This window comes from Tyto alba, unplaced genomic scaffold (genome assembly GCF_018691265.1).
Source record: "Tyto alba isolate M040663 unplaced genomic scaffold, T.alba_DEE_v4.0 Super-Scaffold_38, whole genome shotgun sequence".
NCBI classification, from domain to species: domain Eukaryota; kingdom Metazoa; phylum Chordata; class Aves; order Strigiformes; family Tytonidae; genus Tyto; species Tyto alba.
In genome coordinates this window covers 36,881,363-36,906,679 of record NW_024881313.1, presented here as the reverse complement: position 1 = coordinate 36,906,679, position 25,317 = coordinate 36,881,363, and the positions used below count along the sequence as shown (strand labels likewise).

The window sequence follows — 25,317 nt, the reverse complement described above, 5'->3', positions numbered from 1 at the left end:
GAGGAAGTTAGTGACCCATGACAGAGCAGTGTGGGGAACGCTGCGGCCCATGGGAGGAATTCAAGTCAGAGAAAGTTTGTGGAGGACTGTCTCCTGTGAGAGGGGGACCACGATGGAGCAGGAGGAATGTCTTAGTTTGGGCTGAAATAGAGTTAATATTCCTTTTCAGGGACTAGATGAGTGCTGTGTTTTGGATTTAGCTTTGGGTAAAATGGGAAAAATGCTGATAGCACACTGATGTTTTCAGCTGCTACCAAGACGTCAAGGACTCTCTGACTCCCCATGTCCTGCCCGTGCGCAAGGGCACAGGGATCAGGGAGGGAGCACGGCCACAGCACCTGACCCTAACTGGCCAGTGAAATATTCCATATCATGGAACGTCGTGCTCACTATATAAAGGAGGGGTGGTGGGGAAGGAGCTCTCTCGCTTCCGGGATTGCGATTGTGGGATCTTGGTATCTCGGGGTCGCTGGCCGGGAATGGGCTGGGTATTGGTTAGCGGGTGGTGAGCAATTACGCTGTACATTGCCTGGTTATATATTTCTTTTTGTTTTCCCCCCATCTTCGTTATTGTTTTTGTTTTATTGCCATTATTAAACTGTTCTTATCTCAGCCTGCGAGTCTCCCTTCACCCCTCTAATCCCCTCCCCCATTCCCAGGTGGGGAGGGCGAAGGGAGGGTGATTAGCTGCAGGGGTTGGTTGCCCAAACCACAACGAGGAACAAGTTCCAGACACTCCCCTCACCTAAGATAAGGGAAGTGGCAGCGCTGACTGCACCCCCCATTCCCTGCCCCTGCGCCACTGGGGGAGGAGGTAGAGATATCAGGAGCAGAGCTGAGCCTGGGAAGAAGGGAGGGGTGGGGGGAAGGTGTTCTCAAAATGTGGCAATGCTTCTCACTGTCCTACTCTGTTATGTGTTGTTAGTGTCTGTAATAAATGTATGTTCTTTTTTTTCTTCCCCTAACGAGTCTGCCTTTTGCTCGTGACCATAAAGGGGAATTTTCTCCCCATCCCAGTCCTATCTCGAACCCCAAGCCTGGCTCTCTGTCCCTTCTCATTGCTGGAGGGGAAGGGAGAGAGAGCTGCTGCATTGTGGTTGGCTGCCAACCAGGCCCAAACCATGACATTTGACAACCTTGGTAATACTAATTTTTGACACAGAGTAGCATCAACCTTCACTTTTCAGACACTTCAGTACCTGCAGGTGACGCATAACTGACTCTGGGAAGTTTGCATAGTGATCTGTGTTATATAGTTCTGCTGGGTGATTGAGATAATTCCAGTGGTGATCAAGGACCCACAGCAGCACCTGTTTAGAGCATGTATCTCTTCCACCACAGGTTTCGGAGCACAATTTCTGTTCTCACTATACACAAATCCATACCCCTGTTTACTGCAGCAGTTCCCAAAAGTTTCTTTACCATGGAGTCTCTGTTGTCTTTTGGTACTAAAAGTCTGCCCAGATGTTTCTTTATTACCTTGACTCGTGCTGAGAGAGAAATACAAGGACATTTTCTCTACAGAGTAGCCATGGTCTTTCCCTGAAGCAGACTTCCACCAGAAGGTAGTTTGCATTCAGGGGACTGAATGCACTGTACCATTATAAGGATGGTACTTGGCCTGGTTTGAACTCCTGATCCTTTTTGTGGCAGGGCTTTTCTATGAAGAGTGTTACAGACAGCAATGAGATTGCATGTGTATGGCTCTTAAAAAGATGGGTGCAATAACTTTGAAGCTGCCAGAACAGGTTTGCTGGGCTATGGTGAACCTAAAACCATGTGGAATGGTTCAGAGATGGCCTACTGATCATTCCTAGTCAAAATGAGCTCAGGCTCTTAAGATTCATCAGAGAGTTTAGCCAAGAAATGAAACTAGTGAAATGCTTTTCTTAGCCTGTCACTGCATGTGCTGACACCACCCATTATATGCTATAAAATTAGAAGAGTTTTTAAAATCCCTTTTCTCCCTCCCATGCCGTTTCAAACCCCCAGAGAGACAATAATTATCAGGTGATAAGAAAGCACCTTCCCACATAACAGCAGGTTTTCCAAATGAGCAATGCATTGTATTAATAAGGTTATGTCAGGGGAACAGCCTCTTTTCCTCTCTTCCACCTGCCCCTGCTTTTCCAGACTATTCATGGTCTTCCTGGCCAACACATGATCACTCAACTCATTGTGCACAGTGGGGTGTCTTGTGAGGAGAAAGATCACTTGTGTGCGGGATGTGAGATGTCTTAGGAAGGTGTACTGAAACAGAGACCAAGGAACACTGCAGACAGTCCCACCTTGCACTCAGAGTGCCAAATGCATATCTTTGATCTGACTCTTCTGATTAATAAGATGGTGTGTCCATGAAAACAACTCTTACAGAACAATATGGTCCTTCACAGTTCCCTCTCAAAATTAATCTCGTATTTTTTCACTTCCTTTTGGATATCACTTGCAAACCAAATTTCCTGGTATCTGTCCAGAACTAGCATACATTAGATGAAATATTATTTCTCTCATGCTTCTGATCTCACTTGAAGTTTTGACGCATGCTGTCCTAGAGGAAACAATTTGAACATGATTCATGTTTCATGATACATTTTGGGAAAACATGCAAATGCAGCAATGTTCACAGCAACGGAAGCAGTAATATAAAGCGTATGAAAGGGGAGCCCCATGTGGTTTAAGCAGCTGGTGGACTTTCAAATTCAAGCTCTAGCAAGTAGGAACATTATCAATGTAGCACATAGAGTATCTACAAAGTCAGCTGATCCCTGTCACCCTTCTTACCAGATAAAACATCTTTGAACACAGTGTTCTCCATAGCAGTGCTGTGCTTGGTTTATGTTATTTATTCAATAAACATTTCAGCACTAGTTTCAAGGATAAGAGGAGAAAATCTGATAGAGAGGGAGGCAAAACTAGAGCTCAAGCCCAGTGCTCTTTAAGGTAATTTCTTTAATGAATGTTTCCTGTTTCTCACTGTGACTGTATAAGAAAGATCTGAGTTGGGTGTTGCTTTTCTCCTGGCAAGTGTTTTCATGAAGTTGTTTTTAAACCGTATTCTGCTCCCCAATGGGAGAAGGAGGGTATTTATAGGGAGAGACAATCAACAGAAAGAGTAATGCTATTATGAGCTCTAATAGGACTTTAAGACTTAGAATTACTGTTGTATTTCCCTGTATCTGCAGGGACTTTACTTTCTCATCTCAAATAAACCTAATCAGTGATGGCCTAAAGAATCTATTTATAACCTGTCACATCAGCAGTCATCTCCACAATCAAAATTCAGGGTCTTGGTTGATGAATATTTTGCTCATCCTGTAAAATAATATGATTATGGGGGATTTTTGTATTAAGAAGACCAAGTTGACTTCACAGAAATTAGGAGAACTTACCCATTCTTATCCTCTTTTTGAAGTTACGTTTTTAGAAGAATTGTGGCTCAGCAAAATGGGTTCATATCTGCCAAGAAGCATCTGGAATTTTTATGCTCTTATATCAGGTTTAGTTATGAAAGCTAGCATGCATGACTTTGGCAAATGGTCATCCGTCTCATGCTTGCAGCCTTTTTTTTTTGTATGTATGTCTTGTAGACAGCCTGTTTATTCCCCGCACTCCCCTGCTGGATATTTAGGTTTGGGGAAGGCACGGTGCTTTCTGGCAACCAAACACAGCATAAGCTGACAGTAGCGTATGTTGTGTTTTTGTCCAGACATCCTAAAACACGCAAGTGTGACAGGATCTGTCTGAATCATCCTGTAAGACTGTAATTTTCTAAAGGGCAATGATTCTTATAAACTGCTGGATCTATGGTCTGCATGAGAGTTAGACATGAAAAAAACAACCAACAAAAAAAAAATCCTTGTAAATCTGAACAACTGTTCTGGCTCCTGATGGATATTACTGTGGTATAGACAAAGCCCCAGTGCTGACTCTGTGATAACCAGGTTTTTCAGATCCTCTTGACGTTTTAGCAAGACTCATTCCCTGTGTTGTGTGTGATATCTTTCCTTGTCTTCCTGGGTTGCTCTTATTTGCTGAGGGCCCTTGTCTCTCCTGTGTGCTGCTTTCCTCTCACAGCCTCTGCTGTTGGACTGGAGGTATCATCTGATTTCCATGTCAAAAGATATTTGAACCTAACCAAGCAAAGGTCACATGAACGGGTGCATTTTGGAATCCAGTCCCATCCCTAGCCACCACCTCCTTCTTTTCTCAACCACCTTTCTCATTATTTTTGCAGAGCTCTGGGACCAGGTCAGGATTCCCGGTGAACATTGACTCTGTGCTCCATCATGAGCCATTCATACATCTGCTGTCCTTTGCTTATGCAATTACAACTCAGATTTCATAAGGTCACTAAATTCCCGAATAAATTCCAAACATTGAAGGCTCTGTGAGAATAAAATTGCTCCCCACATTCCCACTTACCTCAGCAAAAATTAAACTAGAGGGAGGCTGCATGCTGGGACTCATTTACCTCAAGAGACCGTACAAATTGTCTTCTCGAGTCATCCGTTCTAGAACTCCAGCCTTGGGCTCCTTTCCCCTCTCTCTCACTATTGTGTTAATCAGATCATAGTGCTTCTCAATTCCACAGTGCTTTACTACGGGTAATAAAGTACAGTTACACCTCTCATTGTCAGTGCCAACTCTCTGTGTGTTCAGTAATTATGGCAAGTGACTAATTGAATTCTGAATTTCAACTAAGAGGCAATTACTATAAAGATCAAACATCATTATCAGCCTGTGCTCTGACAGTCTTCCAGAGGTTAGGCAGGGAGTTTCATAGCTCTGTGCTCTCCTAGTCTGTCAGGCTAAGAAACAAATTGTGCTTCAGCCCTGGATAATGACTTTCTTCCTCCAGTCTTAATGCTTTCAGAAACTCACTACCACTACAGAACAATGGGAGAATTAATGACCTGTTGGACTAACAAGCACTGAGAACCTTTACTTAGACTATGCCTTTCTCACTCATGTTTTTTAGGTATCTATGTAGGTGGAAGTTCCCACGTGTTTTGGGCTATAGAATTTTTCCTAGTAATTTGTGCATGATCCATGCAAATCCTAGTTGGATGATAGCATATGTTTCTTAAAACAATTACATGATCCAATCTCAAGTGAGGGAAGTCTTTAAAACAGACATAGGAGTGATTGTTCCACATCCAGGCTAATATTTTGTTTAGCCCAGACACCTACATTTTCTTGTCTGCATGAAGATGCTTATATGTGCTCTAGGTGATTAAGTTCCCCTACAGTGAAGAGATGTAGTCAATGGAAGAAAAATCAGCTCCATGAAGTAAACGGCCACTGATCAGCTGAATCTGTCTAGACTGTGCTGGCTGCAATAACTAGGGGTCAATTCACTTGCTTAAACTTGAGAATCTACCACTATTTGGATGTCCTGGATTGAGTGGATGCCATGGACACCATGGACCATCTCAAATAGTCCTAGTACTAGATGTCTACCTAGCAGCACATACATTATAACCTTCACTTACATATGAGCATCTGTATCATGACATCACGATTTATATGTCTTAATCTTGAGCTTGGTTTCGTCTGTAGAGATTATAAGAATAGGGCAAGCATTAAGAAAGACTGCTCTTGGGTGCTGTTTTAGTTTCCAGCAATCCAAGTTTGTGAACTAGAATTGATGTCTGTGCATGTTAAATGAGTGACAAATATTTGATCTTTCTTGTGTGTGATACCTGGCCTTTCAGCAAAGATTAATTTGAATAGGTGAAAATGTTAAGCCCAGCCTGTATTTCATATTTTTATTTCGCAGCAGGTTTTTGGGGAGTCAAATAAATACTGGTTTCTATTCAGCTAGAATGAAGAGTATTTTTTTTACTCCTTTGGTTTTTTTCTTTTTATTTTTCATGTGCTGACAACCAGGTGAAGCGAAAAGGTGATAGCCTGAGGAATAGTTCGATACAGATTGCTTCATAATCTTCCTTTTTTATCTTTCTTCTTAAAAATACATGCAGGTTTGAGTTGAAAACCATTGGGTTCTATGTGCATTCACATTTGCATACGTGCTGTCTCAGGGAATTAGCTGCAAAGTGCAAATAGCCTTGGGAGGTTGCGGACTTGCCCTGCATCTTGATCTCAAATTCAGCATGGTAGCGCAGTGATGATGAAAGTAACCTTCATTTGTTTCAAAACAATGAACTTTGCAAGCTATTACAAGGTATACTTTTAATTTCAGGCACTACAGCACTTTTTGACAGACATTGAAAAGGAGGAATTATTTTCCTTTTGACTCTTCCTCAGTGCTTTTGACACATGGCCCAAACTCTGTCATGTCAATCAGTATGAGGAAAAAATTGTACACTTTCATGTTTATGAAAGCAGGATTAACTGAGCATTTATAAAATGTTAGTGAGCCTGTTCACTTGTCTCTCTCTCCATGTCTTCTTGGTGTTCCCTCAGTTGTTTCTCTAGCAGTATGGTCCTGGCAGTTCAGAACAAGGGTTTTCTTAATCACAAACCATTAAATAATTTCCTAAGGAAATTAATAGTATATAGGGATAAAAATTATAGAAATTAATAATAATAATGATGTTTTGTTGAATTATTAATTACAAGGGTTACAACAGGACCTGTAAGGAGAGGTGACAAAGAAAGCAGCTTCCAGGATAATTCCCCAATCATCCTTCTGAAGAGTGATTGTTTTAGGAAAAAACAACCATTTGGGTACTGCCTGCCACTGTCCATACCTCCATCCTGAAATAGTTCAAAATGAAGCTGTAAAGAAGCAGAATATGCACTATCAAAGAGACGTATTTTATAGAACAGGTTTTATTAACCCTGGAGGAATGAAAAGAGTGAAAAACATTGCAAGAAGTTGTGTTTGTATATCCTGAGGTCAGCTGTGTGGGGTTGACTTGCAAGATTGACTTGAAAGTCAAAAAGAATGTGTACTTTCTTTTGTGTATAGTTTTAAATTAACAGATGTTTCATTGAACAAAGTTAGTAAGAGCTGCTTTTCTGACAGCTTTGCATAGCTCAGTCTATGGGATCTTTCTTAAGGTGCTAAAATGGCAATGCTTGCTGCCCTGCAGCCCCAGCCTAAGACAAGAGTGTCCTGCTGAGCACAGTGGAGATATATCAGAATGAGAAATTCTGGATTGGGACCTACTTAGGTCAGTCATGGCAGTGTGAAGAAAAGAGGTAGAGGCACAGAGGCCAGGCCGTGGGTCCTGGAATCAGCTGCTGTTAAGAAGGTGAGAGCATAGCCCAAGATCTAGCCAGAGCTCATCAGTGAGATGTATCTCGGAAATGAGAAACAAGGGGATAGCTGGCTGGCCCAGGAATGAGATGCCTGTGGGATTCAGGTCTCAGTAGGGTTTGCAGTGAACAAGGCAACACACCAAGCAGGTTTCTGGCCAATCTGTCTGGGAGGCAGCCAGGGGTTGCCTGGAGAAGATTTTAAAAAGGTTGATTCTTGGAATTCAGCACTTAGGTGAAAAATAGGAGATGGAGAAAGAGCTACAGACAACAGAACTGTATACCTCAGATGCCCTTTTATACTCCTATAATCTAGCAAGTATTAAACCTGCTCAGCATCTCTAAGGAAAGTTGCATTCAGAAGTGCTGTATACATAAGTGAAAAGGTCTGTGTAAGAGTGGGCACAAAGGTGTGGGCAAGACAATAATCTTTATCAGTATGGCTAAATGGAGTACTCCTTGGGCTAGAAATCCAGAGGAACTTTTTTCTAAACTGAAGAAGTCTGGAGGATTTCTAAACTTCTGAAAAGTTCTGTTACTGCCTTTGCTTTTGACATGTTATAGGACCTAGGTGAATGACTTGATCTTTTTAGCAGATAGGAAATCGATACCAAAAATGTGCATAAGTAGATTCCTTGAGCTTCTCAAAAATCATTTTAGGACGTCTTGGCAAAGGAAAACAATAGAAAGCTGAGCAAAGTTTCTTACATTCTTGAAAGTCTCAAGAAACATCAGGTTAGTGAGCTAAGCAGAGCTGAGGTCAGAAATACTTTTCTAGGGGACCAGTTCTTGCCTAAAGCATTAGTTATGTGTCTTCCAAGACTCTCCTATAAGTGCATTGTAATTCTATGTGAATGTTAAAAAAACCCAACCATGCCATTTAGAAAACCTCTCTTTGCACAAAGCTTGGCTTTCAGGATAATGCTGACTGATGTACAAAGTAATAAGCATTGGTTGGATGACCGTTCTTTCCTTATTTTTGTCTGAATATCCCTCATTCACAAATAAAGTATGTCGAGAGAGATTTTTGTTTTCAATCCCATGGATGTCTGACTGCTGTTACTTATGATTTCTAGAAATAGAATACAGTGTGCCAGTGTGTTGTGAATCCTACCTGGCTCTAGCTTGTCACTGCAACAATCAGAAGAAACCCACCAAAGAGGAAGGATGTCACATGAATAAATAATTTATAGCCCCATGATTCAGACCATATTTTTAGAGGCTTGCTATTTTTTTAAGACTTTGAAAAAGGGCTAAGAATAGTATACACATGAAGTGATATATCCTTTATGCAACACAAGTTTTTTTCTGTCTCATTTGATCTGAATCCTATGAAATCTGAGCAGCCAATCTAAGGAATTTATGTCATGCAGTTCCTGTTGGATTTACTGGGGATCACAGTGAATAAGTACCCAAGAGAAAAATTTTGTTTAATACCAAACAAAATGTTTTATTTTGAACGTTAAATGAATAAAAATTATTCAGAGGAGACACTGGGAGAATCTCACAATATCACAGTGATTAGGACACTCTGAAAGGAAGGAATACATTGAACTGGGTTCAAGTTCCTTTTGAAGTCCAACAGTAGAAGGACCATATTCAAAGTACTCCATGTTGTGAGTAACTTATGGGCTATAGTGTTCAACGCTAGATTGTTTTGTTTTGTTTCACTCCTGTGTTCTTTGAATTTTTCTAAATTTTTTCTTTTTGGGAGCTAAAACTTGGGTCCAGTTTACCAGACCTAACAAGTGATTCTTGTTGCCCCAAAACTACATATGTTAAAAATCATTTATTCAGCGCAGAAACTGTCATCCAGCTTTAAGCCTGGCACTGACACAAGACAGGTTTTCTTCACTGTCTCTTCTGATTTTAAAGACCATCATTTCACAGAACATATTTTAATGTTGCAAACCTAAATAAGGACCTCACTCATTTGTGCTTGCTTTCTACTGGCAAACTGCATAAATACCTCTGTGTTGGGGGCACGATTGACTAGCTGCACTACAGCTTGCTTCACTGTGACTTGAAGCCAGTGTAGGAAGTGGTTGGTAGAATGTGCTGAACAAGGCTTGTTTCAAGTATTCTAAAATTACAAGGTTGAACTATGCCTGTGGTAAATATTCAGTTTTAACCTACCCTGAAAAGGAAGGCAAGTTATTCAACTTGGTCAGAGGGCAATACAGAGGCAAAAAGACTTTAATAAATGTCTTAAAAAGGAGGAAAAAAAAGTTATTTAGATTATTAGAAAAAAAATTCCCAGTGGAGAGATGTCCTGGGTTTAACAGACTGTCTGAAATAGCTTTACAAAGCAGTTACTAGAAATTCTTGACCCTTACACTTTTTAATCTGGACTGAACAAATCCTGATGGTAGGGAGATGGATGATGTGACCCGCTGTGCTCTTTCAGTTGTTTGCTGCATCTGTGATTCTCTGAGATTGCCATAGTCACTGCTAACTCCACTTCCGAAAACTTTGTACTTTCTAGGGAGTTTGTCCAGTGGGGGTTCTGGTTTTCTGGTTGATGGACCCTTCATTTCAGCTTGGCTGACAGCTAACATGGATCAGCAAGCTGTCAAAGCAGTCAGATACCCTTAGCTGTGCACAGCTCAGAATTTAACAGACTGTGTTTTATTTATTTATTCATTTGCCTATTTATTCCCTTCCCTCCAGTAGCAGATGAACTTGTCTTAAAATTATAGAGCCACTCTTTGTCCATGGGAACCAGGACAAAGGCATAAATTGTTAGAGAAGGCAGATTTCCATTTTAATGATGACTGGAAATGTAAAACTTGTCAGAAAGTCACCTACATGAGACATGGAAAGATGACTAAAATCTTTTTCAAAACGAGCTTAGTTCCAGTTGTCAAGGACAAGATCCATTATAGTAGTGCTTGCATGCAGTGTCTGGAATTGTCTTTCACCCGCTAGTGACTGAAAGGATGTGGTTAACTTCCTGCTGAGAATTACATCCACTTACCTTTACCCTGTGCTCCTGTCTCTTGTTTGTTGCATGCTTTTAATGGACTTTTACTGACTAAATACAAGCCTGTCACCAGGCTAATCTATACAGATTGAATTACCGCTACCTAAAAGGCTTTATGTTCTTCAACAGAGTCAATAAAAAAAAAAATAATTAAAAGTTGCCACTCATCAAATACTCTTCTTTGCATACTCCAGTCGGAAATGCAACATCATCTGCTGTTAGAAATGAAATTAAGGTCAAGGTTTTACCTCTCAAACTGATATAAAATATTGAACCTAAATTGTTTTTTAAAGTTGTTTCAGAGGATAATAGTATCCTGTTAATCACAGAATGACAGGATGGTTGAGATTGGAAAGGACCACTAGAGATCATCTGGTCCAACCCTCCCTCTCAAGCAGGGCTACCTAGAGGTGGTTTCTCAGGACATTGCCCAGGTGGCTTTTAAATATCTCCAAGGATGGAGACTCCACACCCTCGCTGGGCAACCTGTGCCAGTGTTTGGTCACCCTCACACTAGAAAAGTGTTTCCTGAGGTTCAGATGGAACCTGCAGTGTTTCAGTTTGTGCCCTTGGCCTCTGGTTCCGTCATTTGGCACCACTGAAGAGAGCCTGGCTCCATCCACTTTGCACCCTCGCTTCAGGTATTTAAATACATTAAAAAGATCCCCCCTGAGCCTTCTCTTTTCCAGGCTGAACTGTCCCAGGTCTCCAGCCTTTCCTTTTTCATACATGAGGTGCTTCAGTCCCTTAATCATCACGTGGCTCTTCATTGATCTCTCTCCAGTATGTCCATATGTCTCTTGTACTGAGGACCCCAGAACTGGATACAGTACTCCAGAGGTGGCCTCATCGGTGCTGAATAGAGGGGAAGGATCATGTCCCCTGACCTGCTGGCAATGTTTTACCTAATGCAGCCCAGGTTAACATTCGCCACCTTTCCAGCTGGGTGGCTCCCATGCTGGTGCATGTGGTTGCTCTTCCCCAGGTGCGGGACTTTACACTTCCCCTTGTTGAACTTCATGAGGTTCCTGTCAGCCTATTTCTCCAGCCTCTCAAGGTCCCTCTGAACAGTAGCATGACCCTCTGGCATTATCAGCCACTCCTCCCAGTTTGGTGTCACCTGCAGACTTGTTGTGGGTACACTTTTCCTTACCATCCAAATCACTAATGAAGACATTAAAAGCGACTGGACCCAATATTGATCCCTGGAATACACTGCTAGTCACTGGCCTCCAACTAAACATTGTGGCTCTATCACCACCCTCTGTGCTTGGCCATTCAGCCAGTTTTCAGTCCACCTATTGGTATAGCTTTTGCAGCTACTCTGTGTGTGTGTGTGTATTGGTTTTCAGTATTTTAAATATAATCATGTGCACACTTGCAGTTTTGAAGCAGTCAGTTATACTGAATACTAAGACTTATCACAGTCATTCAAATTCACTGGTTTCTAAATAGCAGAAAAATCATGGTTGGCATGACAAATATTGACTGTTGCTGCTCCATTTGCTGGTTAGACACAACACAGAGGTCTTTTTAGATGAGTCTCTAGCAGTTTTGTTAATAAAGTGTAACATGTTGGGGAGGAATCCATTCTGTGTGAGTTTAGATGGCTGAAAGTCACAGTACTGCTCTGGGATAAAGGTTCATGAGCTTATTTGTGAAAAACTCCTCACATTCCATGCAGGTTTTTCCCAGAACTAGTCTTGTGATACTGGTACTGAGTGGCAGGGATGCTGAACAGGGTTATGGGCAAAGCTCTAAACAGGGTTTGGATGTCTCTCCCCTTATCAAACACCAGCTATTTTGAGTGTGAAGAGTCCTTCAAAATGAACAAAGTCTGCGAGCTTCTCTCATGTCATTCCATATGAGATCAAAATCATTATCCTATATTATTGGTATATAGGCTCTTTGGGGATACATTGCTCAAATCTGGGTTAATCGGCTCCTCTTTATTTAAACAACAGATATGCTGGGGTTTCTTAAAAATCTTGTTTGTCCCAAAACCAGACAGAGTTTTGATGATTATGCTCAGTTTTTGGATAAATACATCACTGTAATTTTCTTCTCCATTCAAGGATCTTTTGATCTCCACCTTGGAATTTCTCACTTGCTCTTAAATGATTATACTCCACTAAGAAAAGATAAATTCTATATAGTACTATGTGTGTGTATGTGGGTATGTATATACAAACATATATGACTGAGACATTCCTGTAGTTACTTGGATGTTTCTCTGATTTTATTCAGAGAAGAACCATAGTATAGTCTGAGCTGGGCATGCCTTTCCCAAAATCTGGAGTCAGGGAGATTTGGGACCATACTGTTACCTCCAGTATCCTCGCCATACTGCTCATTCCTGATTGCCTACCAACAGGAGGTCATTTCTGAAGACCCTGTGAAATCTGTGGTGATAAAAGTTCCCTGCTCACTGAAGGGTCTCTTAAGTACTATTTAAACTAAGAGTGAACAGTGACACGTGCCTAGCAAAGACTTTATGAAGTGGATTGGAAAAGTTTTGTTCACTAGGACTCTTTGGCAAGCATTGCTTTTACAATAGCTTCATACATTGGAGAGTTCCTGTTCCTGCTGTAGGTGGCTGCTTGTAGGAATAGGGTTTCCCATTTGTATTCCTGCCAGTGCTTTGTTATAGTCATGCTCAGAGCTTTTACCTACATTTTTATGATGTGATAAAAAGGTTTTCAGAAATTGAGATCCCTTTTACATCACCTTAGAGCCCTTGAGAACTGCAAATGTTGGTGCTTCAACTGTCTTTGTGTATGTGCATCTATATTGTGTATGGAGCTGAAATGTTGGCTGGTGCGTAGAATCAAGGTTTGGCATTGGGCTGTCAAAACAGCAGCCACCACTACAGAGCAGGAACAGTAGTGTAAAGTATTGCAATACACTGTATGAGGGGCTCTACTTGCTGTGTTTGTCTCTGGGAATACTGCTATTGCTGTCATTGGCTTTATTTGTAGAATATGACTATGATCAGTGTGACTGAATCGGCCATTAGAGGAAATATGAGAATGTGTATGGTATGTTGGCTGACCTGGAGGGGGTGAAATACATTTTCTGGAAGATGGAAACCTGAGTGACAGTCTAGTCCTACTGGATATTTCCTTCTATTCAGGGAGTGCCCTTTTACCTCCTTGCATGTCCCTTGGACTGATGGTTAAGCAGAAGCAATCAAGTGTCACAAACATTGCTAATAATCTACAATGAAAGGAAATCAACATTTTCAAAGTCAAAGAAGAGGCCATAGACTGAAGCATAGAAATGAATATTGGATGATGTGTCAAACCTATGTGTATAATGTCTGCATGTTGCCTGTGTCATCATGAGTCATCTGATGCTCATTATTCATATGCATGAAGAATAAATCTGCTTGTCCAGTTGTATTATATGAGTACAAGTGCACACAGGGCACAAATAACCACAAGTTATAACCACTAAAAATCTCTGTATTTTGCATATCTGTTCTTTAGAATAAAGTCAGTAGGGAAGGAGAAATTATGAGAAGAGAAAGTATACTGAGTTTTTCAGTATGCCATTTGTCTAAGAAAATGAAAATTGAAACTTTTTTTTTTTTTTTTTAAGTAGGAAAAAAAGAATTGGTGCGAATAGCTCTCATTAGCTATTGTTGCCCTAAAAAGATCATGTAACTGTTCATTTCTTCCTAGGTGTTCATTTTTTGTTTCTACAATGAAATTCTGCATTATAACTCTTCCATTTTCTCCTTATTTTTCATGACAATTGTTAAGAAAAACTGAACTTAATCCAGTCTTTTTCTGTACACAGTGCTTTAAAGCAAAAGGCAAGAATGCTTCTAGCACAAAGCACATTAATCGCAGTTCTCATTGGAAAACCAGGTGAGAAGGAATATTCTTCAGCATGTTCAATCACCAAAGAAATCATAGAAATCTCTTGACAAGATCACTGACTGTTGGTTTCCCTCTTCTTTTCCTTTACATACTCTGAAGCTGGGGGACACGTATCTTCCATTGCTGTCTTTCACAGAACCAATGTATCTGTCAGCTTTTTGGCATCTCTTTGCTGCTTTGATCACTGCTACAGCTCTGCATGTCTCAGTGACTCAGCCTGTCATTGAGTCCAGTGTCTGTTATTTCTTCGCCTTCTCTGTGCTGTTTTTAACAGTAAGTAGGGATGATATGAAGCAGCTGTTTGCTGCTGTGAGAAAAACTACGATGGTTATTTGAAGTTGCCATTATTTCATCCAGGGTCTTCTGTGCAGAGATATACAGGCTCACGCAGGAAGTTCAGCACACTCCAGATGTGACTGGCTGTGAACTCCTTGAGCCTCTGTTGAGTGCATATGCGATTGGTCCAGTGTCCCCTAGAAATGCTAGACACATTTATATGCCATGGGATTCATCTGTGCATGAACAAGAGCTGTTTCTTCCAGATGCCTGCAGTTATTTCTCCTTTAGACACTTCTCCTTTAAAGCACTGGGTAAAAGAGCTATATTATGTTATTAAAATAGATATATGGAAATACATTCAGTATGGTTGGGAGCTTGTTTCCATGTGGCTATTAGAATTAATGCTTTTAGGAATTTGGAAGACCATTGCTTTGGGGTATAAGTTACATATGACTACTAGAGTTTGGAATGAGATATTCTCAGAATTCAGATCTACTTGCTGCTTTTGTTTCCAAGAAGTGGCTGATACTGAAGGAGATTCTGGACTACAGAAATTCAGAGTTTCTTTATATTCCACTTGTTCAGGTACTTACCATCTAAGAGTCTGGTGTGACAGCTCATAAACCCAGATAACGGTTTCTCAAAGAACTGCTTTGATGTGGGTGTTGTATAGGAGCCCTGCATTTGCACTGAAAGAGAGCTCAGAGGCACATTTTATGGCTCCCAATATTCTAAGTGGAGGGGTTACACATCAAAATGGAGGTGGAAATGGATGGCAATTGTTACATTCTATCTTGCTTTGCTGATCGTGATCTGTTCTCTAATAATTCTTTTTGACAAGAAACATGAGACACACATTCATCCTTCTGAAAAGAAGGTTTTGATGAACAGGGAAGATGTAGTGCAGGAGACAGAGGGACTGTAACCTGGTAAGGTAGAATACGTGGTTGGTGATGGTTCACAGCTCTGCCATGGTCCTGCCAGGTCATTTTCAGGAAGCCATGTACAAACATTTTGCTTCTGTTTCTGTACCTGTACAATGGAAGTAACCATGAGAAGAGCAGAGGAAGAAGTTAGTGTGCATGGGGGCAGCACTGCTAATATTTGCTTTCTTTTTCAAATAAGGGAAATCTTTCAAGAGATCCTTGGGGCCAAAGGCAGCTTCTTCTCCTAGTTTTGACACTTCCCCTCTCTTTCACCCAACTTCAAGCTATTTTTGTTTTCTGTTAATTTCTCGTCTAGAGGCAAGTCAGAAAGAGTGGTTTTCCTTTTGCATGGATAAATAACTCCTTGATTCAAATGTGGTTTTCCCTGCCAGGTACTTATGTAGGCCCATTTGGACATTCTAAGTGCCTCATAGCATTGATTGTGTTTGTGGTCTCCACATCTGAGCTGGAAAGATGTGGCAATAAGAAGGAAGAGACAGAATGATTAAAACAAAGGTTTCATATGAGAACTATACTGGAAGTGGGATTCAACATCTGACTAAGAATCAATGCTTCCCACTCAGTGGCTGGAGACTCAGACATTTTCTGCAAATACTCAAAATCAGCAACCATTCTGCACAGAGATCTTGAGCACTGGCCAAAAGGAGCAGCCAAATACAAGGGCTTTCAGGGATGTAACATGGATGCAACCACCTGAATCCCATTCAGACCTGGTCTCAGAGGAAGGGGGTAAAAGATGCCCCAAAACATGTGTTTGGGATGTTGAATAATAATAATATACAGAGCAGTGAGGAAAGAAGTCTAATCACCTGTTTAGCCTTCAGGGGAAAATTGCACAAAAAAATTGCACAGAAAATGGCAGTCTATGCCTGGTTCTCCAGTAAGAAAGAGAGGAAATTGTGTGAATTTGTCTGTAAACTAGTGACAGAAATGGAAAGTCAAGTCATTAACCTTTAGCACAAGTTTCTGTAGTTGACCCAAATGTTACCAGTCATTTTATTTTACTTTATTTTGGCCTTGTCACTCCAAGAAGAAAAAGTGAGAAAGTGCAAATATACAGTAGTAATTGAAATGAAATTCAGTGATCTGTATAGATACGGTGCTATCTGGAGCGTCTAGATGAATTGTTACTTGTTGCTTTCCATGTGGACTTTCCTCTTCTGTAGCAAAAAGCACCTTTTCAAAAGTCTTTCTACCTTTTTCAATGGCTGTTGTCAACAGCACTTTTAGAAACATTCAATCTGATGCTTTTATTTGACATCTTATTTTCTTGATGGCTGGGTGCTGAACTAGCACCGAATGACCATGGCAAAAGGCCCAAGAACAAATTTGGTAAAGGACAGTAGGAACATCATAAAGAGTTCATTAGGAAGTTGTCTGTATGTGTCCTTTGGGGATCTTTCTGAATTTCTGGTTTTATTTTAATTCTCTTGTTTCTAAGACACAGTTCAAAATAAGCATGGAAAAACATATTGCTTGGGATTGGATGTGCTTTTGATGGGTGGAGGAAGGTAGTTTATACAGCAATACTGCCTAGTTTTCTCTCTGAGTTCCTTGGATGAAGAGGACTGCTTGCCAGAAATTGAACTCCCCTCCTCACCCCCAATATTACTACACGCAGTTCCCAGAGCTCCTCCGGGTGACATTATGATTGAACGTGAAAACTCTCTGCTTCAGTAAAGGAATTCGTGGTTTTCACTTACAATATGGGAGAACTGGCACCTTGGAAAAAGATCAGAAGTGGTTTATTTTTCACAGAGGATGGGTGAATACATCCTAACCTAGGTGTACACATTTCTGAAATCTGTTCAGAGACATTTGTGTGTGGTCCCCCCAGCCTGCCTGCCCCAGGGTTGGGAGATGTGGTTACTTTGCTACTTTTTCAGGTTCTTTGCAGAAGTTTTACCAATAATGTTGTTGCATAGGAAAACTAGAAAATCAGTATCTCCAGGAACATTTCTTCTAGTTTACAGTGGGATAAATGGAAGGAAAGTACAGCAGTAAGTTTACCATAAACATACCATTCTCCTAGACGGGGCACTAAAGACCTAAATCTTTCTGCCCATTTTTGAAAACATCATTTAACTGCTTTTTAAAAATCAATACTAACATTAAACTTTCTCTTGCAATATTCTTTTCATACCTTTGCTGTCTTCTGAACCCATATGTTGTAAAAAAACATTATCAATAAGTATCTTTAAATACTTGTTGTCTCTAAATATGTTTATGTCCTTTATTTCTCCTCTTCTCTCCTCAGCAGGCTGTTCTAGTCCTCACAGAGGTGGTTTGCCTTGTGAATAACCTGTTCTGCTAACCTTTTCTTAAATCTGTGAAATTGCTAGTCTGTTTAAAATCCAGCACAGAGTGTTCATCTCTCTTTTATTTTGGTCTGTACCAGGAAATGCCTACAGAGAATGCCTGGGCAATGGGACATGGGCTTCCAAGATAAACTACTCTCAGTGCGAGCCTATTCTGGATGACAAGGTCTGTATTTTTCCCTTCATTTTTCTCAATGACATTTCTCAGCATACATGAATGCAAAGCTGAGCTTAAGGTTAACATACTAATTTGGGACTTCTGAAACTGATTCCATTTCTGTCTCTGCAGCAAATCCTCCCTGTGAATTCAGGCAAATCACTTATCCTCTCTCCATACCCACTATTCAAATGGTTTTTAAAAAAGGATGCTTTATTACACTCTGTCCCTGATTATGTATGTTTATGCAGATCCTTCCTAGCTTTGTTCAGAGACTACAGCTGCTACAGCAAATGTTAGTAATAATAACAATAAGACCAAAGTTTCTTTGGCACCAAAAAATAAACTTTCACCAGCTGATTCCATTTGTACCTATCAGTTCTGAGGTCAGAGAAGCCATCAACAACTGGCCTTTCCGGATCTCAATGTCATTTTTCCTTCAGCAAATATGTAAAGAGGCAGCAACAGAAAAATACATAAAAGGCAGACTTGGGTCCCAGCTGTCTTTAAAAGACTGAGACGGTCTTGCATTATATAGGAGTTTGCAGAATGAAATTAGCATACAGGGTTAAGATCCCTCAGAAAGGCTGCAAGCAATTACGCGAAGTCCTTTTCTTGTCAAATGTGTCAGCTTTGCTTGGAGACATCATAGACATTTATCCTCACACAGTTCAAACCTTCAAGCCTTTCATGCTGTGTTCTTTCTCTTCCTCCTGTATTGAGTGCTGTGGTGGGACATGAGCACACATCGGTTTTGTGCTGTCTCTCTGCCAGAGGTGCCTTTCCCCTCCAAGAACCAGGGTGGAGCCCAGAAGCTCAGGCCTGTTTATGTTTTGGGGTTCATTCCACTCACTCTGTCATTCGAGTTATGCCATGCCAGTTGCAGACAGAGAGGAGGAAGACAAGGTCTTACCTGCTTAGGACTGTTTGCAAAGCTAATTTGGATTTAGTATTTGGGAACTATCTGCACCAGTGCTGTACCCAAAACAGTCATGGTGTGCTTTGGCTGTGGCCCAGCATCTATCCTGTAAGATCCATGTTGCTGCTGAATGTGCGCTTTGACAAGTGAATCAGAAAACAGATAACTACACACCAGCTGCTGCAGAGGGCCTACTCTTACCCACTGGCTATATAATTTGGTGGTAGCCCACCCCATACACACAATTCCATTTGCTAGAGGCTTCTAGAAAGTAAGAAAAAGTATACATGACTGCCATCAGGAGGGACTGATACACATTCAAGGTGGTATAGCACAGTGGAGAGGCTCCCACGGCAATGTAAGCTGATCTGAGTTGGGACCACCCCAGTGCAGCCCCTCCTTACCTTTCTTTCCCACTTAAAATTAAAAACTAACTTTTTTCTGGGTCACTTTTTGGATGAATCAATTCCCTAAACCATCTTATCGCATTATTGCAAGAGTGCTGAAGGGTAGCACAAGCAAAGGAAGTAAAAGCATGGCTGGAGTTGAGGGGGAGAGAAGACCATGGTAGCAGACCACCTCTGACTGAAATGGATTTGCACTTCTGTGAAACCATCGCTTAAAAATGAGCAAGAGAGGGGTCTGTGTAGCACCCAGTACTAATTTAGAGAATGGGGAACAGAGCTGGGCAAGGACTCAAAATCTTTAATGTGGTTTAGCTGGTATGGGAAACCTGAGCTGATAGTAGCAGTCTGCTGTACCAGCTCAGGAAAATGCTGCTGCATTTTAATTATACTCTCTATGTGTTTGTCTGCATGACTTGAACAGTTGCTATATCTGCACAAGCAAATACAGAGGAGTTTTGTTTGAAGAGTCTGGAGAAGTGTTGTGACTAGAGGACAGGATTATTTCCTTTACTCTGTTTTTGCTTTTAAAAACTTTGCAGCTATGGTGATAGCTTAAAACTTCTTAAATAGCATGTTCCTTAAACAGATGAAAGTGCAGATGTTCCCCTACCCTTGTTTGCAAAAGCTTAAAACCTCATTTTTTAGATCTTTAAAGATTTGCAACAAGCTTCACAAATATTAATATTTGTGAATATTTTTGAAATCTCTACATAATGCTCAGTGTTACAGATGAATACTTGGGTTGCTTTGTGATCTAAAAAAAAAAAAAAAAATAAAAAAGAAGAAAAGTACCCACGGATTTCCCTAATCCTCCATTTTGATTAAAGGTGAGACGCGAGCACACATGCGGGTCTATTGTTATTTATTGACTGATCCTAGCAGATGCTAAGCATCAGCCAGGAGGTGCACCCTATGTTTTATGTTTATTTTTAATACATGAAACAACACTACTTTCAAGCTTGGCCACTCACAGCCAGAGTGCTAAAGAATTACATGGTTTGACTTCAAATGCAGTGATTGATACATGGAATAGGAACAGGGCTTTTCAAGATCAACTCCATGTCCAGTTCTGCATGCTTTATGAGAGTGTTGGTAATGTAGCATGGGAAATTTTAGTTTTTTTCAGCTGTGAGTCAGTCTTAGGAGGCATAAACTCCTGTAACACACATTCACTGGATTACATTAATACATCATTGCTTTACTTGTGGTCAAGGCCTGTGGCAGTAGCTGATAAAACTGTGCTCTGGGACTGCTTTTCTCCTAGATTCCCACTTTGGCTGGGATGTATTTGCCTGCATGTAGTTACGTGGTATAGTTTAAAATGCCCCAGTGTGTCTCCATGCATCTGGCAGGTGTGACACAGGCCTTCTGGAATACCTGTCCTTCAGCAGCAGCAATTGGAGGTCAGTCACCAGAACCAGCTAGGAAGCACAGAGTCTCCTGAGTGCATCTCAAGGGGCACTTGAAGCCTGTGTGTGTAACTTCTAGCCCTTGCTTCAGATATTGGTTCAGATGCTGGGCAGGTACCCAAATGCAGGTGTCCTAACATCAGACTGAATCCCATCCTCTGAACAATCAGCTCCTTCTCCAGCCACAGGAATCAGGTACAGAAATCATTTTGATCCAACTGGCTATTTGATGACATAATGTGTGATAAATGGAAGACTTCTACTCAGTCTACAAGCTCCTGTGCCAAACGGACCTTTGTTGCATCTGGCACAAATCTGTGCTCTTGTTAGAAGACAAATTGAGAGTCTGGCAGCAAAAATTACATCTTAGCTTCCAAAAAGAGCTACAAATTAGGAACTTTGGTCTTGTCTACGTGGCCAATGGCAGCTGGATATGAACTTGGTTCTGCTAATATTTTGAGGTAGATTAAAGCTGTGTAGCTGAGTTAGCACCATGTTAGGCTTAAGTTCATGTATCCTACTTAGGATCACAGTCACATTAGACACAGCTACCCAGCTTCCAGTTGGTTCAGAACAGGAAAGCAGTGAACACGGAGGGATCTTGGATATCAAAGATACTTACCAGTTGCTTCTGAAAGTCTTTGGAGAGGAGATATGGTGTCTTTAATCTGTACAGGTGATGAGATCATCCTGGCAACAGGAAGAAATCTAAAGTGACTTAAGTGGGAATGGAGTGCAGAGCCTCGCAGGAAGATGTGTGCTGTAAACACTGGCAGGACCTGGCAGGAAGTTCTGTTGGAGGGAGAAAGATCCTTGTTATCTGGAGAGCTAAGAACGCTGTCATTAGGTTGTTATTAGTTCAAATCATTAGCTGATTTGGTCTGGACAAGTTAGCAGTCATGTCCTAGCTAAAGCAAAGCAAGAAGTCCTCTAGACAGAATGACTCCATCATTAGCCTGAAATCTGCCTGCAGGGAACCCAGTTTGCTTTAGATTTGCAAACCTGGTGCAGGCAAAAACATAAAGCTGTGATTCCTTAGTTTAACTGGTAGAAGCTGGCTGGAAGATAACTCTGCACTATCTGATGCACCATGATTGTCGTGCATAAGATACGGCATGGAAGAGGACTCCAGTGATCTGACCTGCTGTGATCCGGAGAGCAAGGCCAACGGTGTCCAGACCATCTCCTTCTCTATCCCTTTTCTAATGTAACAACCCTCTTCCCAAGCCTGAATAGGATTTAAAACTGCATTTTAGTAAAGTGAAACATCTTTCTGGAAGCAGAACAATATTGGGTAGCAGTAGAAGGTTGTTACCATTTTAAATGTATCAGTCTTCAAGAGGGTGAGACAGAGAAGAGTTATGCAAGTATTTTACATGAACTGAGCTTTGGCCAACACATGACTGATTCTGGGCACGTGTTTTTCAGCCCTGGAGGTGTTGTCTCCAATTCTACCAGAGTTGCAGATTGCATGTAGGTTGGTAGAAAGTGATCTTGCCACCCTGTCAGCTTATTTTTCATAAGCACTGTAGCAGTTCTTGTTTCTGTGATATTTGAATTTGCCTTCAGGAAATCTTAATAGTGTCAGCAACAGAAAAAAATAAGTTATACGTGTTTTTCCTTCAGCAGTGCATCAAAGAGGAGATTAATTCTATTTTTTTTACAATTAATTTTCTCGTGTTTTGAACCATACTCACTCAAAACTTGACTGAAGTTGAAATAGGGGTTAGGAGCCAAAGGAAGGAACTGAACAGTCATATTCAAAGAGCCTTCCCTTGGCCTGGGAGAAACATTTTCACTGTCCAGAACATTTCTAGATAGTGCTGAAATTCTGAATTTGCATGAGCAATTCTGAACAATGTTCTTAGTCATATGGCTTTGTTTTAGGTAGTCCTGTGAGAAGCAGGGAGTTGGGCTCAATGATTCTTATGGGTCCCTTCCATCTTGGGATATTCTATGATTATATGAATTAATCAGGAAACTAAATAAGCAAGCCAGTTTGCCAGGGCACTAGATGAACAGTACAACATTGAATTTCAGGTAGGCACATCAGGTCAAGTGTGTTTTCTTCTCCTTTAGCTGTCCCTGTGACTTAAGAATAAATAAAACTTGGTGCGGAATTCAGATCTTGTAGGTTTGGAGGTTTGTTTTTTTTTTTTTTTTATTTCTCCTCCAGGCTATTCAGAAAATGAGCCTGTGCATGGGGAAGTTTATTTTAGGGGATTTTATAACAGACTTAAAAATACCTTACATGGTTGAGTTCTGTCCAGAAACAGCACGTTACTCGTGTGCTGAAGATAGAGGCAGGTTTCATCAGAAAAATGGTTCCAAGAGCACTGGCAAAGTACTGGAAGATGCTATCTTCACAGAACAATGCAGCAGATTAACTACAGCTGCTGGTTGTAGTTTCATCCAAACATTCATTCACTGATAAATTCCTTTGACTGGAATAAAATGCTAAAGGAAATTGTTAGAAAAAAGTGAAACAAAGGAAGTTCAACCAAAATTAGAAAACTGATGCCATTTGTAGGATTTTACTTTTATATTTTTGTCACAAGAGAGGAAATTTAGGCGTTTAGTTTTCAAAGGTCTCATTCTTCTGGAGGAGGACAACATCCCAAAGTGGGGAAAGATCTGCCTAACCTAAAAAGAAACAAATGCCAAAACTAACGAATAAATAAATATATTTTTTTCAGTGGGACTTATTCTTTAAGTGGCAAACCTCTATCAGTTTTTAACCAGCTTCAGTATTTATCTGAATAGTGTTTTTCTACTTCTTCCTATCCATCAGACAGAGAGGAGATGCTTCTCTTTTCTCTGAAGCCAGCAGCAGTCCACCAATAAAGAATGTTCCAGTTACTTCAAGGTCAAATTTTGGTCACATCACTAAATTCACTGACTTAGGTGGGAGCACTTTTGTACTTAATTTTTTGTTTACAGGATCAAGAACCAACAAATAATCTCAAAAGCATCCTAGGAAATAGGCACTAATACATTAGTTTCACCACATACTTGGATTGCTGCTAATAACAACAGGATCTCTGGTTCATCAGGCTCTCTCTCAAAACTGAAAGGACACCACCAGATTCCATCCCTTTCAGTTCTGCCTTCAGTTTGAAAGATAAGGATCATAGCCTGCAAGGAATGTACCTCAGAGAAAAATCTGCCTAGAAAGGCCTTATTATTTATTCTTAGTGTCAACTGATTAATTTTTGTATGGAAACCAAACCATTTGAGTAGGAAAGTAGCATAAGCTGGCTCATTAAGACTGTGCAGTTTCCTAACAGGATAATGCTTTATAACTTTAGAAACTGTGAGAAGATGTGTCTTTGGTAGATTTCTCGCCCTAAAATGACAAAGTTAAAAAATAGTGTAATAATGAAAATAAGAAAACCTGAGGAAACTTCAGGATAGAAAAAAAAAAAAAAATGGGGGGGTGGTGTGGAGGGAGGAACCTTATTTGTTTGTTTGTTGAGATTTGTAAGAAACTGTAGACAAATCCCAAATTGAAATTAAACCAAGCCTGTACTACTGTGCTTGGGCAGCATATTCAGCTTATGCATAGGCATCAACCTTGGGGCTATTGTATCATTTTAAAGTGGAGAAAAGTAATTACTGTTTCCTAAACTGATTAACTGTTCCTTAATGTCAGTGCTTAGAGAGTCATGTTGATTTAATCGTGTTATCTCTTTACCTCCAGAGGAAGTATGCGCTCCATTACAAGATTGCTCTCATCATAAACTACCTGGGGCACTGTATATCAGTAGGGGCCCTTATAGTTGCCTTTATGCTTTTCTTGTGCTTGAGGTGAGTAATCTGTTTTCATGCTTCTAACTTGGTTGGGTGTGTGACACTTACTGGGTTACTCAAGCCCTCTAATAACACTGTCCAGGTTGTGTATGGTCTTGAAAAATGGTCATGGATCTTACACTCCTAAGCAGGTACATGGTTTCATTGACTGATATATTGGATGAGCTGTAATGGTGGCTTCTGTCCACAGGGCCTAAAGCCTATTTGTATTCAGGAAGAGAACTGTACATGATTTATTAATGCAGCAAAAAATTCACTGAGCACAGAGTGCTTCATTAAGGGAAGCTGGGATTTGAGTGCGTCCAGTTGTAAGTTTTGGGGGCAAGTTTTCTTTTTTTATAAAGCAGTGCATGGTAACATAAGGTATTTTGCATACCCTGATACATAATGCCCAGATCTAGACCAAGGGAGATAGAATGCAATCTTTCCAATTTGCTTTGGGTTAATTTCAATTTTTCTTCCATTAAAGAACTTAGAAGTTTTCTTAAACAAGAAAAGCATCTTTAGCGTAGCTTTATCCTCATCAGTGCTCATGAAATGATGAATGCAAATCAACAAAACTGCATAGAAACACTTCCCTTCCCTGGTTCAGTGGTACAGAAGGTCAAATGGATATGTCAGTAAAAGAAAGTCTGTGAAGAAGAGTTAGGACTGCAGGGAGAAGAGAAAAGACAGGAAGGAAGAAAACTTGGTGGAAAATAATAGATAGATGTTCATCAGTCATCATATGTATTTTATGGACACAGCCTGAGTCACAGGAATATGTTTTAATAGGATTGGCCTGATTGGATGTTTCTGCATTATTTGTTGGGCTACCTGACTGGTATTTCTGTACTATTTGTGCTGTCTTGTGTAGGAGCGTTCAGCCTGAACTTAGAACCGACAGCACTAAGTGCTATGCAGTGATAATCCTTGAGAAAAATCTTATACTAGCAGCAGAGGAGAGACAGGTGAAGGACCCCCCCACAGGAGTACAACAT

At 40.6% G+C, this 25,317-nt stretch overlaps 1 protein-coding gene across 2 annotated transcripts in view; it reads left to right on the top strand.

The window, feature by feature from the left end:
• CRHR2 (corticotropin releasing hormone receptor 2) overlaps window positions 1–25,317 on the top strand; it is a 163,809-nt gene that overhangs the window by 73,040 nt on the left and 65,452 nt on the right. For both annotated transcript variants that reach the window (XM_042802229.1, XM_033002880.2), the window contains 2 exons: window positions 17,716–17,801; window positions 24,228–24,334. In XM_042802229.1, the coding sequence (XP_042658163.1) occupies window positions 17,716–17,801; window positions 24,228–24,334 (193 nt within the window). The remainder of the gene's footprint in view (window positions 1–17,715; window positions 17,802–24,227; window positions 24,335–25,317) is intronic.